This window comes from Sander lucioperca, chromosome 12 (assembly GCF_008315115.2).
Source record: "Sander lucioperca isolate FBNREF2018 chromosome 12, SLUC_FBN_1.2, whole genome shotgun sequence".
Classification (NCBI taxonomy): Eukaryota; Metazoa; Chordata; class Actinopteri; order Perciformes; family Percidae; genus Sander; species Sander lucioperca.
The window spans coordinates 715,341-730,452 of NC_050184.1; the positions used below are offsets into that span (position 1 = coordinate 715,341).

The 15,112-nt window shown below is 41.5% G+C and overlaps 1 protein-coding gene across 2 annotated transcripts; it reads right to left on the bottom strand.

Annotated features, from left to right (window-relative positions):
• Positions 1-4,411: 4,411 nt before the first annotated feature.
• tmem81 (transmembrane protein 81) lies at positions 4,412-14,587 on the bottom strand. 2 transcript variants are annotated; one of them, XM_031323824.2, is made up of 6 exons: positions 14,372-14,587; positions 9,884-10,128; positions 9,138-9,283; positions 6,754-6,869; positions 4,839-5,032; positions 4,412-4,612 (listed from the first exon to the last, which is right to left on the bottom strand). In XM_031323824.2, exons 2-6 carry the CDS (start codon positions 10,106-10,108, stop codon positions 4,493-4,495), a joined length of 801 nt encoding a protein of 266 aa, XP_031179684.1. In that variant the 5' UTR covers positions 10,109-10,128; positions 14,372-14,587; the 3' UTR covers positions 4,412-4,492. The 2 variants fall into 2 exon arrangements, with proteins under 2 accessions (XP_031179684.1, XP_031179685.1); XM_031323825.2 differs by having other exon boundaries at positions 14,443-14,539.
• Positions 14,588-15,112: the final 525 nt, after the last annotated feature.

Sequence of the window (15,112 nt, forward strand, 5' to 3'; positions counted from 1 at the left end):
ACACACACACACACACACAGACACAGACACATGTCTGCTATGTGTCTGTTTGTTTTGCTTTTGTTGTAGTTTATAACAAGTATATAGGTTTATTGATTGAATAACTATTGATTGACAATAATTCGGAAGTTAAATAAATTCTGTTATAGTTTAAATAGCAGTTATTTGTGATTATTTGTGTATTTGTTGTAATAACAGCGGGTTAGCAGGTCTGTGCTCGAATTCCACCCTTCTTTTGTTCCTTTCAAAGATACCAGATAAATTAATCAAATTAATTAAGATCTGTATTTTAAAGGGAACACCACCTATGAGACTGTTTCACAGTTCACAGTGGTGCCCCGTTTTGATTGTTTGTCAATTTGGTAATTTTGGTTAATATTGGTAAAACATCTTTGATAAATTGCCAATAATTTAATCTGTACTCCTACCAATTCCCAACATTTTGACACCCTTGTGAGTCTGTTGAATACCTGCTTTATTGCAATATTTATGCATAATAATCCATAATTTTTATTTTTTTAAATAATTTTTTCTGCAATTATTAATTTAAATTTTTTTGAAAATCCATCCATCCATCTTTGTCCGCTTATCCGGTATCGGGTTGCGGGGGTAGCAGCTCCAGCAGGGGACCCCAAACTTCCCTTTCCCGAGCCACATTAACCAGCTCCGGCTGGGGGATCCCGAGGCGTTCCCAGGCCAGGTTAAAGATATAATCCCTCCACCTAGTCCTGGGTCTTCCCCGAGGCCTCCTCCCAGCTGGACGTGCCTTGAACACCTCCCTAGGGAGGCGCCCAGGGGGCATCCTTACCAGATGCCCGAACCACCTCAACTGGGTCCTTTCGACGCGAAGGAGCAGCGGCTCTACTCCGAGCTCCTCACGGATGACTGTGCTTCTCACCCTATCTCTAAGGGAGACGCCAGCCACCCTCCTGAGGAAACCCATTTCGGCCGCTTGTACCCTGGATCTTGTTCTTTCGGTCATGACCATAGGTGAGGGTAGGAACGAAAACTGATTGAGAGCTTTGCCTTCTGGCTCAGCTCTCTTTTCGTCACAACAGTGTGATAAATTGAATGTAATACCGCACCCGCTGCGCCGATTCTCCGACCAATCTCCCGCTCCATTGTGACTCCACTCGCGAACAAGACCCCAAGGTACTTGAACTCCTTCACTTGGGGTAAGGACTCATTCCCTACTCCATCGGTTTCCTGCTGAGAACCATGGCCTCAGATTTAGAGGTGCTGATCCTCATCCCAGCTGCTTCACACTCGGCTGCGAACCGATCCAGTGAGTGCTGAAGGTCACAGGCCGATGATGCCATCAGGACCACATCATCTGTAAAAAGCAGCGATGAAATTCCCAGCCCACCGAACTGCAACCCCTCCCCACCCCGACTACGCCTCGATATCCTGTCCATAAATACTACAAACAGGATTGGTGACAAAGCGCAGCCCTGGCAGAGGCCAACCCTCACCTGAAACAATTTTTTTTGAAAATAAAATACTTTTTTGAAAATGTTTGCTTTTGAAAATTATTTTTTCTGCAACCTGCCAAGCATACATTCAATTGAATTTTTCAGTGTGTACATTGGCTAGTGTTCTTCGTTGTTTAGACAACAACATTTGCCAGCACCATTTGCCAGCACCAGACGGCCAAGTTGCCGTCATTCATGAGCCTAGGGGACCTCCTCCAATGAGCCTGATCCTGGCTCTGACCCTTCCTTGCCGCCAGCGAGCCCACAGCCGCTGCAGACTGGCAGCCTTGATTTTTCCAAACCTCACAGGTCTTTCCTTTGCTCGCTGAACACAAGCGATGCACTGCGCAGCACCTGTACGGTTGAAGGTGCACCCCTTTATGGCACCACGCCCCCAGACGTGCCCATACCACTTTGTCCAAAGGCTGGAGCAGGCGCCTTCTCTGCATTCCAGGAAAAGAGGGTCAAACGCTTATGGCCCCACCTCCAGGTAAACTTGATCGGCCCAGTTATCAGAACTGGGCGAGGTAACCAGTACCTCCTCACCATCACATGCACTCTCACTCTCTTTCAAAGATTTGGGTAAACTTTATGTTACTTCCTGTGTTCCCCTAGACAAACTAAATATCATTACAGTACCACTTTCTAATAAATCACATGATGAAAAGAGTTAATTTACTGGCTTTATGAATGGTTAATAACTAATAACTAAATATTTAAAGATAAGCCATTAATACATTTTGGCCAGGTTGTGAAAAATATCTTTAGTTGGTGTTTATCCTCCTTAATATTATTTACTTGATATCTTTTTCAAACCTATGAGCATTTCAAGGGTAAACATCAGCCAGAGGGGATTTGCACAACCCCACAACTAAAAAAAATGCTCTCATTGCTGCATGGTTTGAATAACAAAGTTGCCTCTACTTCTTTCATCCATTGTGTCTGGTGTGTACTCTACATTTGGCATTTTCATAGGGTCATTTTCTCTTTTCCCTCTTTCAGATTCTTACAAATCATGCAGAGCGGTTGTGATCGAGGAATTGAATGAATATCTTCATAATGAACCTCATGCTGTCCTTTAGAACCTTTTCATGAACCAACACTGCCATCTCCTGGCACAGTGTTAGACAACCCACATCTAAACTCTTACCAAGCCCTGAGTTTGAATAGTTTAAATTAGTAGTACTGAGTTGTTTTATGTTTTGTTTATGGTTAACACGCTTAAACAGTCATGCCCCACCTCCACACAGGGCCTTTCTCTTTGCTTGATTAGATCCTTTGGACTGTGTGGATCTTCCTCTGTCCTTCTAACAAGAGATGGTCTGATACCATTTTTTGCTTCCCGATACTGATTCCAATACCTGAACTTGCGTATCAGCCTATACCGAGTACCGATCAGATACCAGTGTGTCATAAATTGTATTATGTTTTAACAGCTGTATACTACTATCCCTGTACAGATGTAATATAATTTTTATCTATGTTTTACGGCCTGGCTCAGGTTAAACTCTTTGTGAAACATAAACAAACACAAACAATGAATGCAGTAGAACTTTCTTTTACTATCCAGTTTGACAGTGATTCATAATGGAAAAAGAACATAAATTAACTACTTTAAAGTACATTTTCTTTAGGGCTAAATAAGGTGTTATCGGATTGATGCATAAACTCCAGTACCTTCCGATACCAGCATTTTAGGGGGTATCTGAGGCTCTTCCGATACTGGTATCGGTATCGGAACATCTCTACTTATAACTATATCCTTTTTATAAGTACATGGAACTCACATGCTTCGAGCATAGCTTGGTCTGTTTGAGATGTACCAAAACCAAGTGTTTAAGCTGATGTATGTTTTTCAAATAAATTATGTACACTTTTCAACAGTTGAACTGCAAGAATTCAGTGTTAAGTTTAAGAAAACAAGCAAACTTGCAATTACTATGCAATATTAGAATTTATGCATGTAAAGCCCAATTCAGATCAAAGATTCGCGAACAAGACGAGTTAAAACTTGGAACTACTTGCATCCAGTCGGTCTGCAGATCTCTAAAAGCTGCCGGTTCACATCAATGAGACGAGATGAGACGATGTTCATCTCCATAGCAATCTTTGTACTTACGTTCTAACTTCAGTCTTTACTGTAGCTAAATATATCATTTGTTTCGTCTAAATATGAATGTGGGGGCGCTTGGATAGCTCAGTTGGTAGAGTGGCCGCCCATATACAGAGGTTCTCCTCGATGCAGCGGGCCCGGGTTTGACTCCGATCTGCGGCCCTTTGCAGCATGTCATTCCACCTCTATCTCCCCTTTCATTTCTTCAGCTGTCCTCTCAAAAATAAAGGCCGAAAATGCCCCAAAAAGTATCTTTAAATATGAATGTGGATAAGGTTTGTGATAGTGAGGTGCTTGCTACTGTTGCATTTCTAGTGATGAATCGGCGAAAACACGTTTGATTTCTCTGATTCACGGCTTTGTTTTAATGCCGCTAGGCCAACTCCCTCTCTTCAGTCCCTTCTCTATCTCACTTGACTATATAACGGTACCGTGCTTTTTGGACGGTTGTTGAGGCTCCGTCTAAAACTTTGCCATATATCTCTGCATTAAACCCATCCTAAGCATTAGGAGCAGGGGAGCAACTTGGGGTTCAGTGTCTTGCTCAAGGACACTTTGACATGTGGCGGAGGAGCCAGGATCAAACCGCTAATCTTGTGGTTGAGGGCTAACCGGCTCTACTTCTAAGCCGCATGCCACAGTTGTATAAATGCAGAAATGTGTTTGTTCGACTAGGTATAATTGTCTTGCATTGATAATAACGTAATTAAATAAATATTTGTTTCAACTCGAAGTATTAAGTTAAAACAGTGGGTTAGGTTGAAGCGATTAAAAGGCCAATCAATTTTGACCACTTACAAAACAGTGCTGAGACAACTAGAACATGAAGTGAAGTTACATCAACTTTATGTACTTAAATTTCTTAGTTGAAACAAAGATAATCTTCAAGTTGAGCTAACTTGCATCTTCAAGGCAGCAGGTGCGTTTTCCAAGTTAAACCAACTTGAAATGTCCTACAGTGTATCCAGTAGAGTCCCAGAAGAATCAGTCCAGCCCCGATGCCGGCCAGGCTCAAACTGATCAGCACCTGTGTTCAGGCAGATAAAATGCACTGCTGTTGAGAAGAATCATTACTTTGGTATTTCCCATGAAATGAACATGTAGTGAATTTAATTTTATGTAGTGATTTTTGTTTTTGATATGGTGGCTACACAACATTTTTTTTTAATGGCCATTTATACAACAATATGTCAAACTGACTAAATAATTATGCATGTAATTTAAAACCCATCACTTTCTAAACCTAACCGTACTGTGTAAAGAAGAGCTGTCCTGTAGTCTTGCTGGTCTGACATGGTCTGGTTCTGCTGGTTTCCAGTGGAGTCCCACTGGACCAGAGAGCTTTCATAGTCCAGATTAAGAATGCCGACGGGCAAAACCCGGATCCCCCAGTAAACAGTCTTCACAATGTGGAAGGTGGCATCCTGCACAACACAGCGATAGGTGCCTGGTAATTGGACATGATTAGTTAATTTATTGGCACTTTTCCTAAATGATGTGTTTACATTCATCAGCTGACAAGCAGGAGGTGTTTGTGTCATGTGCTTTGTGTGCGTTTGCCTGTGTAGAAATGTCTCTGTTGGAAATCCAGTACTGTTTCTAGGATATCATTGTGAAAGTTTTAATTACATTTTGAAGCATTCTATGTCTAGAAGTTATAAACATTGAGACACTGATTTAAACCGTTTACAGCTAACTCAAAACCATTGCAATTATTAAAGTTAGCTTCTTAGCTAGTGTGGCTCTGTGATGGCCTTCTATTAAACAAGTGAAGCCAAAGGCTATATCAAATAACTTAAAAAAACATTTTTGAGAGTCAAAGAAATCTGTATTTACACATTTTCTTTCACATGCACGTTTACTTGGTTGAGGATCAGCAACTGTAGAGTCAGACTCGTACCTCCAACCTATCTTTTTTTAATCTTCAGTTGCCAAATTCAACTTCAAGGGATATTTCACCGCTGGAAAGCTGAATATATCTTTAAATTGGATCACTTATTATAAATGTGAATTTTTTTTTTTAATTGATGCCTTCTAGGCCGAGAAAAGCCAGGAAATCCTCCGCGTTTCACCGCTGAGGGGGTATCCCTTATCGGTTAGCGCCATCGAGCAACACCGCAGGCTGATGTGCTGGTCTCTGTAGCAGGCGAAGCCTGTCAAGTATTCCGGCTAGCGGCACCACAGGCTGAGGTGCTGGTTTCCGTAGCAGGTGAAGCCTGGCACAGGTGGCCGGCTAGTGTTAGCTTTCCACCTAGCTCCAACTCCTACCCTCGTCCCGCTTTCCGCACACCGCTGAGGATGTCCCCCTACCGGCTAGCGGCATCGAGCAACACCGCAGGCTGATGTGCTGGTCTCCGTAGCAGGCGAAGCCTGTCAAGTATTCGGTCTAGCGGCACCGCAGGCTGAGGTGCTGGTCTCTGCAGCAGGCGAGGTCTGGCACAGGTGGCCGGCTAGCATTAGCTTTCCACCTAGCTCCAACTCCTATCCTCGTCCCGCTTTCCACACACTGCTGAGGATGTCCCCTTACCGGCTAGCGGCATCGAGCAACACCGCAGGCTGAGGTGCTGGTCTCCATAGCAGGCAAAACTTGCGTAGTGTGTCGAGTATTCCGTCTGTAATAAAGTTTCCTGCATATTCTCCGATCTGTACCAATGTATCACGGTGGTACATGTGTGCGGTAGTTTGAATGCACATAATTGTTGTTCTAAAATTTCCTTCGGGATGAATAAATCTATCTAAAATCTTCTGCTGAGAAGCCAGTAGGCTAAGCGAGGATTCAAGATGGCTGACGCTCGTTTTGGCTCGGCAGTCTTCGTGTAACGACTACTGTCCAACCCCCTATGGGCAGGTTGAAAACATGCGGAAGTAGCTCCTACTACTGGCTGTAGTCTATTGCCTCTGGGCAAAAATGCCTCCGATGATGGAAAACGACGATTTTTGCGTCATCAGAGGCTTTTTTCTAGACCCACAATACAGAGATCTCTCATCTCAGGGGGACATGAGGGAGGGAAGCACGGTCATTCAAATCGTGTTTCTACTGATACAAAGCTCAATGCTAAATCGGTGAAGTATCCCTTTAAAATTTCTCACAATACCAACCCTGCTTACGAGCTAACCAGGAAATTATATATTGAACTATGCAAAAATCCAGGGTGCAGGTGTGTTTACCTGCGTCCTCCTCCGCGATGGGGTCCAGAATCACTCGGTCCAGCAGAGGAGCATGCCAGCGATCAAATAGAGAGTCGTCAGAGCTGATTGCTCCTCGGGCGTATCGCCACGATACCCTGAGCCATAAAAGAAAACATTATATTTAAAACATTAAAGGTCCCTATTCTAAAAAATAAGAGTTCCATGTCTTGTTTGATCATAAAGTAGGTGAGGTGCTATATAAATACTGTCTACAGAGATCCACGGAGAAATGCACACAGCACAAATTCAGAAACTGTGCCTTAAAACGAGCCATCAGGACGTCCGTACAATTGTGATGTCACAATACTATATATACAGTCAGAAAATGCCGCTACAATGCAATGACGATGCAGAGACTCTGAAAGCGCAGATGTGGAAGACAACACATGGCTGACCAATTAAAGCAGACTAGGCTTTTTCAGGAGGGGGGCTTAAAGACACAGGCGCTCAAACGGAGCGTTTCAGACAGAGGATGAATACAGGTATATGCAGACGGACAGTATGAGAAAAATAAAGTATATTAATATTAAAGTATGTAAACATGTTCTAGTAGAAACCCAAAATCCAAATATGAACCTGAAAATGAGCATTATATGGGACATTTATTATATAAGCAGCAAATAAATATTCGCTACACTAATTTAAACTGCGCTGAGCAAATGCGGACGAGGAACAACTGGATATACTCTCATCTCCATCTAAAATGAATGTTTGATGCTTTCATATATCAACACTTTCACTAATGTTAGCTTGCTAATTTACCTGTTGGGCCACAGACTAAAGAAAATGACATCACCCAAACTAGCAGTTAAGTCTGGCCGGCGGTGAGATGTTGCTGTTCCTAATACTATATTGGGTTTATCAAAGACGCTAGCAAAGCAACACAGTACAGAAAATAAACCGAGCAGAAACGTCAGATAGGTCGGACCCATAGATTGTAAAAATAATGGACGTAGCATCAGTCACCCAGTGGTTTGTGGACTGCTGTATGCAACCGGATGTGGTGATTTTCGATGAGAGGGTGGCCAGGCCAGTGCTGTTTATGGTTGCAATGGCGCTGCCCTAAGCTAAATGCTAAAGAGGGACAGTTGAAGAATTTCAACCATTCGCTTTAGCGAGTCATCTAGTGGAGATTTACCAGCGGGTAAACAAGGTACTGCCACCATTCATCTGCATTTACTGCATTACAGAAAATCTGCAAACTTCCCCATAAGTTACCAGAAAACGCTAGTGGTAGCTAGCTAGCTAGGTTAGCAGAACGCTGAACACGGCATTTTTAGGCGACCAGGCCTGTGTGTATAATGTCTGTTCTAACAACAGTGAAAAAAATTTTCATTTTCCCCCTGGGGATTAATAAACTATAAATTATTATTATTGTCTATTTTAAAATAAATGGGACCATCATTTACTGAATGAACACCATGCTGTATTGAAGAAGACTTGAAACTAGCGATTAAGACCATAAACTCATTATTTTGAATGTATAATTAGTTAATAAAGCAAATATATTTTATTATTTTATTATTTTATATATATATATATATATATATATATATATAAAAGAGTAGGCTCATTTTCTATAGAAACAGAATTATTTTTGGAGGTGGTGGAGTTGGCCCCTGCTGGAAGTTAGATAGAATGCAGGATTAAGGCACTTCCGCATAGGTTTCACTTTTAAGGCTCGGAAGCTTTGCCCATTATTTTTTACCGTCGGTCGGACCTCTTTGCTTAGCTATGTATCTTTAAACGTTACAGTTACGGATGAAAATGACAATAGACATGAGCAAGTTTGTCAAAACGTTTCTAACCTGTTTCACTGCTGACCCCAGCCAGCATCACTGATGGGTGTTAGGTTTGGTCGGAACCGATAGACACACCAACCAGTGATGTCAGAGGTCATAGCGTACACCTGTTCATCACTTCAGCAAGGTGAGAAGTTAAACCAACGGTTTAGTTTCTCTATAAAGTGGCTCCTGTATTTTAAATTGAAATCCTATTTGTAGTGGGATGCTGTCTCAAAATCTAGTTTGAACACCTTGAAAAACTATTTCAGTGAATAGAATTATGCATATTCTTAAATTCATTGTACATTTTTAACCAAACTAAGTTTGGGCATATGAAAGGCCCACAGCTCGTTTTTGCCTTGGGACACCTTGCTCGGTTAATCTAGTCCTGGGGGGAGGAAACTAGGCTTCACACTTCTACAGTTAGAGTAGAGAGTAACAATCGATACAAAATTTTTAATTTTATTCTGCAGTGGGTATCTAGTTCTGCAGTATGAGAGTATATCCGGGCAAGTTTTTTTTTTTTTCATTGTTTGCATTCATATAGACATGAATCACTCTTGGATCCTCCATCCTTACCTCCAGGAAAACCTCCCCATCGCTTCCATGACTTCTCCCAGACAATCAATGTCCACTCTCTGTCCTGAAGTCACAGTCATGGTGCTGAGTCCACACTGCCACGACTCCAGACACTTCACCTTACGGACACGACAATCCTTCAACACCTTCCATTAAGCCATTTCCACATGCAGATGACAATGATTATTGTTATTAAAGTCAGAGCTATTTTCCTTCTTACATTTCTCAATCATTTAGTGTTAACGTTGTTGATGTTTGAATGGTCCCATATCATGCTCATTTCCAGGTTCATACTTGTAGTTTGTGCCTCTACTAGAAGATGTTTGCATACTTAATGTAAAAAAAACAATCTCATACTGTCTGTCTAAATATACCCATTGTCTGAAAACGCTCCGTTTTAGCACCTGTCTCTTTAAGCCACCCTCCCGAAAATCCCAGTCCGCTCTGATTGGTCAGCATTTTCAGGTCTTTCTCATCTGCGCTCTGTGAATCTCTGCGCTGTCATTGCGGCCCGGGGAATGACTTTCTACCTATTTATAGCACTGTTGTGACATCACAACCGTACGAAAATCCTGACTGCTCATTTAAAGGCAAAGTTTCTGAATACGGGCTATGTGCATTTTTCTGTAGATTGAGCGTTTCAATACTTTCACAGTATTTATATATCACCTCAACCTGCCATACCTACCATAATTTAAAAATAGGAAATCTCACTTTTTACAATATGGGACCTTTAAGACTGTTACCTCTGCTCCATCTTCCCTTCTCACGCCTTCTTCCATGGCTGTCTTGGAATCTTTTAAGAAACACAGGGTTTGAGTTTTAACGCCCAGCCCACAGGTGGCGCTGCAGGGGGAGCTGTCAACGATCACCTCCACCGGCACTCTGTCCACCGCCTCCAGTTTAGCTGAGCTCAGGAGATGGAGGAAGAACAGGAGGACGAGGTGATGCCTGACAGTCACTCGTTGCATTTTGATGTTTGATGGTAAATCTGCAGGAAATTAAAAGGTTTTTGTCGTGTAGCATAGCCAGATCATCAAAGATAGCAGGCAGACTTCTTCTCTTTGTACAACAAATCAGTCAATCTTTCCTAAGCATGTGTTTGTATCAGCACAGCTTTCCTCTCCCTCAGCAGAGGAAAGGCCTGCCATTATAGGGCTCTCAATCAGACATGTACTACACCACTATCTCTCAGTGGTGAGTCTACCAAACACTTCTAACATTACCAAAGTCTGGACAAAGCTAGACACAGTTCGCACTCATTTACACAATAAAGAAAACTTTATGAGGGACGTAATTCGTATCAATACGCCTCAAATTCATTAACCAAAATGAAAATTAACTATACACAGAAAACCCCCATGACTTGGTTTGGTCGCATGATGTCATTAACATAAATACACCATGCTGTTAATAAATCTAACTGAAACTATACAGTAGATATGTGTGAAATAAAGACCATAAATTAACTAGAGCAATGTGTAAGATACATATGGACAAATGTACATAAGCACAAGGGACAAGTGGTGAGTGAATCAACCACTTTGTTACAGTTTCCCACGCAATGCACAACACTAAAGGCCTTTTCACATGTGGAGCGATTGTCCCTCCTCTTAATTCATTTTCAATGAGAGGTGAGCGGGCAGGTAGGGGGGCAGTTTGACAGGTAACGCGACAAGTAGGCGCAAATCTGTAAAACTGTTTAATTGTCTTGAACTTTTCCCTACATGAGTGATGCGCAGTGCAAATAATGAACAAGAGACTGATTGTTGCTGTTTGTGAGTTCCCTAAACAGGCTTTTGCTTGTCAGAGCATCGGCACAAGACTGGATTTATCGTGTAACGTCCATAATTGTTACTATGCTAATTTAGCTAACTTTAGCTATCAACTGGTTGTGGTTAGGAAAGACTACACTGTAAGAAAAGATACACCATATCTACTCAATAAAAATGAGGCAACAGTTTACAAGCAATATTATTAATAAAATTTCACATGGTATGGCATCATCGGTCTGTGACCTTCAGCACTCACTGGATCGGTTCGCAGCCGAGTGTGAAGCGGCTGGGATGAGGATCAGCACCTCTAAATCGGAGGCCATGGTTCTCAGCAGGAAACCGATGGAGTGCCTTCTCCGGGTAGGGAATGAGTCCTTACCCCAAGTGAAGGAGTTCAAGTACCTTGGAGTCTTGTTCGCGAGTGAGGGAACAATGGAGCGGGAGATTGGCCGGAGAATCGGCGCAGCGGGTGCAGTATTACATTCAATTTATCGCACCGTTGTGACGAAAAGAGAGCTGAGCCAGAAGGCAAAGCTCTCGATCTACCGGTCAGTTTTCGTTCCTACCCTCACCTATGGTCATGAAGGTTGGGTCATGACCGAAAGAACGAGATCCAGGGTACAAGCGGCCGAAATGGGTTTCCTCAGGAGGGTGGCTGGTGTCTCCCTTAGAGATAGGGTGAGAAGCTCAGTCATCCGTGGGAGCTCGGAGTAGAGCCGCTGCTCCTTTGCATCGAAAGGAGCCAGTTGAGGTGGTTCGGGCATCTGGTAAGGATGCCCCCTGGGCGCCTCCCTAGGGAGGTGTTCCAGGCACGTCCAGCTGGGAGGAGGCCTCGGGGAAGACCCAGGACTAGGTGGAGGGATTATATCTCCAACCTGGCCTGGGAACGCCTCGGGATCCCCCAGTCGGAGCTGGTTAATGTGGCTCGGGAAAGGGAAGTTTGGGGTCCCCTGCTGGAGCTGCTACCCCCGCGACCCGAGACCGGATAAGCGGACGAAGATGGATGGATGGATGGTTTGGTATTGAGTAAATATGAATTAAATGAGACCCTTAATAGTTATCCATTTAATGAGTATATTCGAACAGAAAACAGTACAGAATTAATTATAACCTAAACAAAAATATGGAGTTGATTTGAAAAAGATAAACTCCCTAATGTGTAAATAGTACTAATAAAAATTAATTTAATTCTACATATCAATGATATATAATTGAGTAATAATCGATTACTACGATTTCAATTTAATCAATGCAATGAATTAAATCTAAATATTCTTTCTTAGGAATAACTAGTCTATGGCCCAGAAAGTACAGAACTTAACAAATACTCAAATAAGAATTTTATTAGCAATTCACTTTTGTGCTTTCGACTCATTGTAGTAGTGCTGGGCAGTATACCAGTATACGGGTATTAATTTCCCATATGATATGAATTTTTCATATACCGTAATACCGGTGTAATGCCGCAGAGAACGCTACGGCCGAATTGATCTGTGAGTGACTTCAGAACGGGAACCGTGTTAACTTCGTACCCTTCTCACTCATGGTTGTAAATTTACGACAATTAATAACCCACAACTAACTCTATTTAATAGGATAAAACACCATAGCACACAACTATTTGTGACTTTAAAAATTTCTAACACTAATAATTTTACATTTAGCCTACAAATTTACACAGCCGAACGGCATGCTGGGTAACATTATGGCTGTTAGCTAGCTAGGTTGACAGGAAGTGCTTTTCAATTTAAATTAGCCTGATTACATTGATTTTAATTAACTCAATATTCTCTCTATTTGGGATTAGATAAATATAATGCTTATGTTTTATTTAACTACAATGGTTGGATTTTATTCCAAACATTTTTATTTGAAATAATATTTTACCTAATACATTAATTCAAATCTACATGACCACAGAATCATTTCTTACAGTGTAGGATTGCCACTATTTGTTATAAATTGACTTGAATTAGGGATAGGCTATATGATACCACAGTCAGGCAAGGCAAGTAGTGCACAGAATCCCCATGGTTACCGAGCATTGATCGCCTGGCGTTTACTCCCGGAGCATTGTGCGCCTGTCTGTTCACATGAGGAGCGAAGTAGACCCCGCAGATCCACACGACTACGCAGGCCAAGTGACGCTCCTCGTGTGAAAAGCCCATAAGTATCATAAAGACGGTTGGAAGAAGAAAGAGGTTTTGTATTTTATCGTCACTGCAGTCAAAATGTTAGAGCAAGTTTGTTTTTTGTAATCACATTTGTATCTCTAAACGAGGGGTCTTCAAAGTGTTTGAATCCAGGGACCCCTTAACTGAAAGAGAGAGGGATCAGGGACCTCCTACTACATATATTGTATAGAATTAAGTTGCGTGTTAAACTGGGCCTACAATAACATGTAGGACAGCCTAAAGCCTTTACTTACACATACTTATTTTTGCAAATAATACTAAGCAATTTGAATAATTGTTGGCATGATTATAAATCATGTTCTAATGTCAAACATACATGTGGAAGGCACAGTTAATCCTTGGGATAACTGGATCTGTGCATGGCTACCTTAGTGACTACCTAAAAAACAAAACATGAATGATAATTCATGTTTGTTTTTTTTTAACAAATAGGCTGATTTATATTTGCAAATAATATGTTGGATTCATGTTAAGACATTTTAGTTTTTGAAAAGATTCTTTCAAAAAATTAAATAATTTGGTGTCCAATATGCAGAGTACCTACAGTTAGATTAACCCTGGAAGTTAAAGACATACACTTTTGTGTGATATGTTCAAACTGGAGTTAACAGCTGTGAGAAAATGTTGGATCAATCTAAAACACTTGTAAAACTCAAGGCCCATGGGCCGAACCCAGCCCCTTGCAGATTTTAATCTGACCTGCAAATTCATTTAGGTTCACTATAAATTTTGGCCCACCTAGTTGTGCGCCAAACCCAAACAGACAGGAAACAATTTTCAAACTGTAATTACGCAAAACTCAAAGCAGAATTTGGCAGAAATTTCCCCAGAAGCAGAGAGTTTTCATATTCAGGCTGTGAAACAGGTTGTTGTGAGTCGGCTGTGTTGTAGCCTACTTTTAAAATGTAATCATTATTTTGCTTGATTTGCTAAATTCTATCATGGCTAAGGAACTTTTTGGCTAACTTTTGTAGGGCTTTATGTCGACAAAAATGCGACAGAAGTCGAAAAAGCAACAAAAAACTTAAAAAAAGAGACAAAAATGTCAGAAAAAGCAACAATTTTTTAAAAAGAAACAAAATTGGCTACAACAATGAGGAAAAATGTGTCAAAGAAGCGACATACAGTAATACAATCAAAGATATTTGACTTTTTCAAAATAAAAGCATCTCAATACATGTCTGGCCCTTGATGTGATTCTCATTTTCTAGTGTGGCCCTTAGTGAAATTGAGTTTGACACCCCTGGTCTAAAACGATGCTAACCTGCACAACATTTGCTGCCTCTGTGTTTAAATGTCCCATTGGAGCTGCTGGGGAAGTCAAAGTGGGCTCACCCTCTGTGTGAAGCTGAAGTCAAACACAAACCAAAGACGTAAAACATGAGTCCAATCTGCTGGATCTCATTATCAAATGTACTGTATTTTGAATTGAATGTTGTGTCGTGACAACCAGAGTTCCAGGCTGCAGGTTTCCTCCTTCTGAGGGCCAAACATTTTGAAATATAAGAAAACCTTTGAGTTTAGTTTCACTGTGACCTGATTGGGACAGATTTATAGTTTTTCTCCATTGACTTGGCAAATTTACTGAAATCAACTCACAACTGTCAAAACTCTAAGTAAAATTTTCACACCACGTGATACATTCAGCACACCACTCTACGGTTGCGTCCGAAATCTCATACTCTGCACTACATACTCAACATGTATACTATCGTTCAACATACTTTTTTTTTTTTTTTACGATTATTTTTTGGGCATTTTAGGCATTTATTTATATAGGACAGCTAAAGACATGAAAGGGGAGAGAGAGGGGGAATGACATTCAGCAAAGGGTCGCAGGGCGGAGTCGAACCACAGCCGCTGCGTCGAGGAGTAAACCCCTATACATGGGCACCTGCTCTACCAGGTAAGCTACCCAGGTGCACTATGCAACATACTTTTGTGTAAATAAACAGTAGTGTGTATCTTTTTGGACGCACAAAGATGTCACTTCCTGAGAGCCTCC

What these genes read in the sequence shown, in the direction of transcription:
- tmem81 (XM_031323824.2), bottom strand. Translation starts at nt 10,108, where the DNA reads ATGCAACGAGTGACTGTCAGGCATCACCTCGTCCTCCTGTTCTTCCTC. An exon ending in ATGGGGAGGTTTTCCTGGAG is followed by an intron (nt 6,870 to 9,137) that starts GTAAGGATGGAG and finishes TTTATGGCTCAG; the next exon opens with GGTATCGTGGCGATACGCCC. An exon ending in CATCGCGGAGGAGGACGCAG is followed by an intron (nt 5,033 to 6,753) that starts GTAAACACACCT and finishes TCCAATTACCAG; the next exon opens with GCACCTATCGCTGTGTTGTG.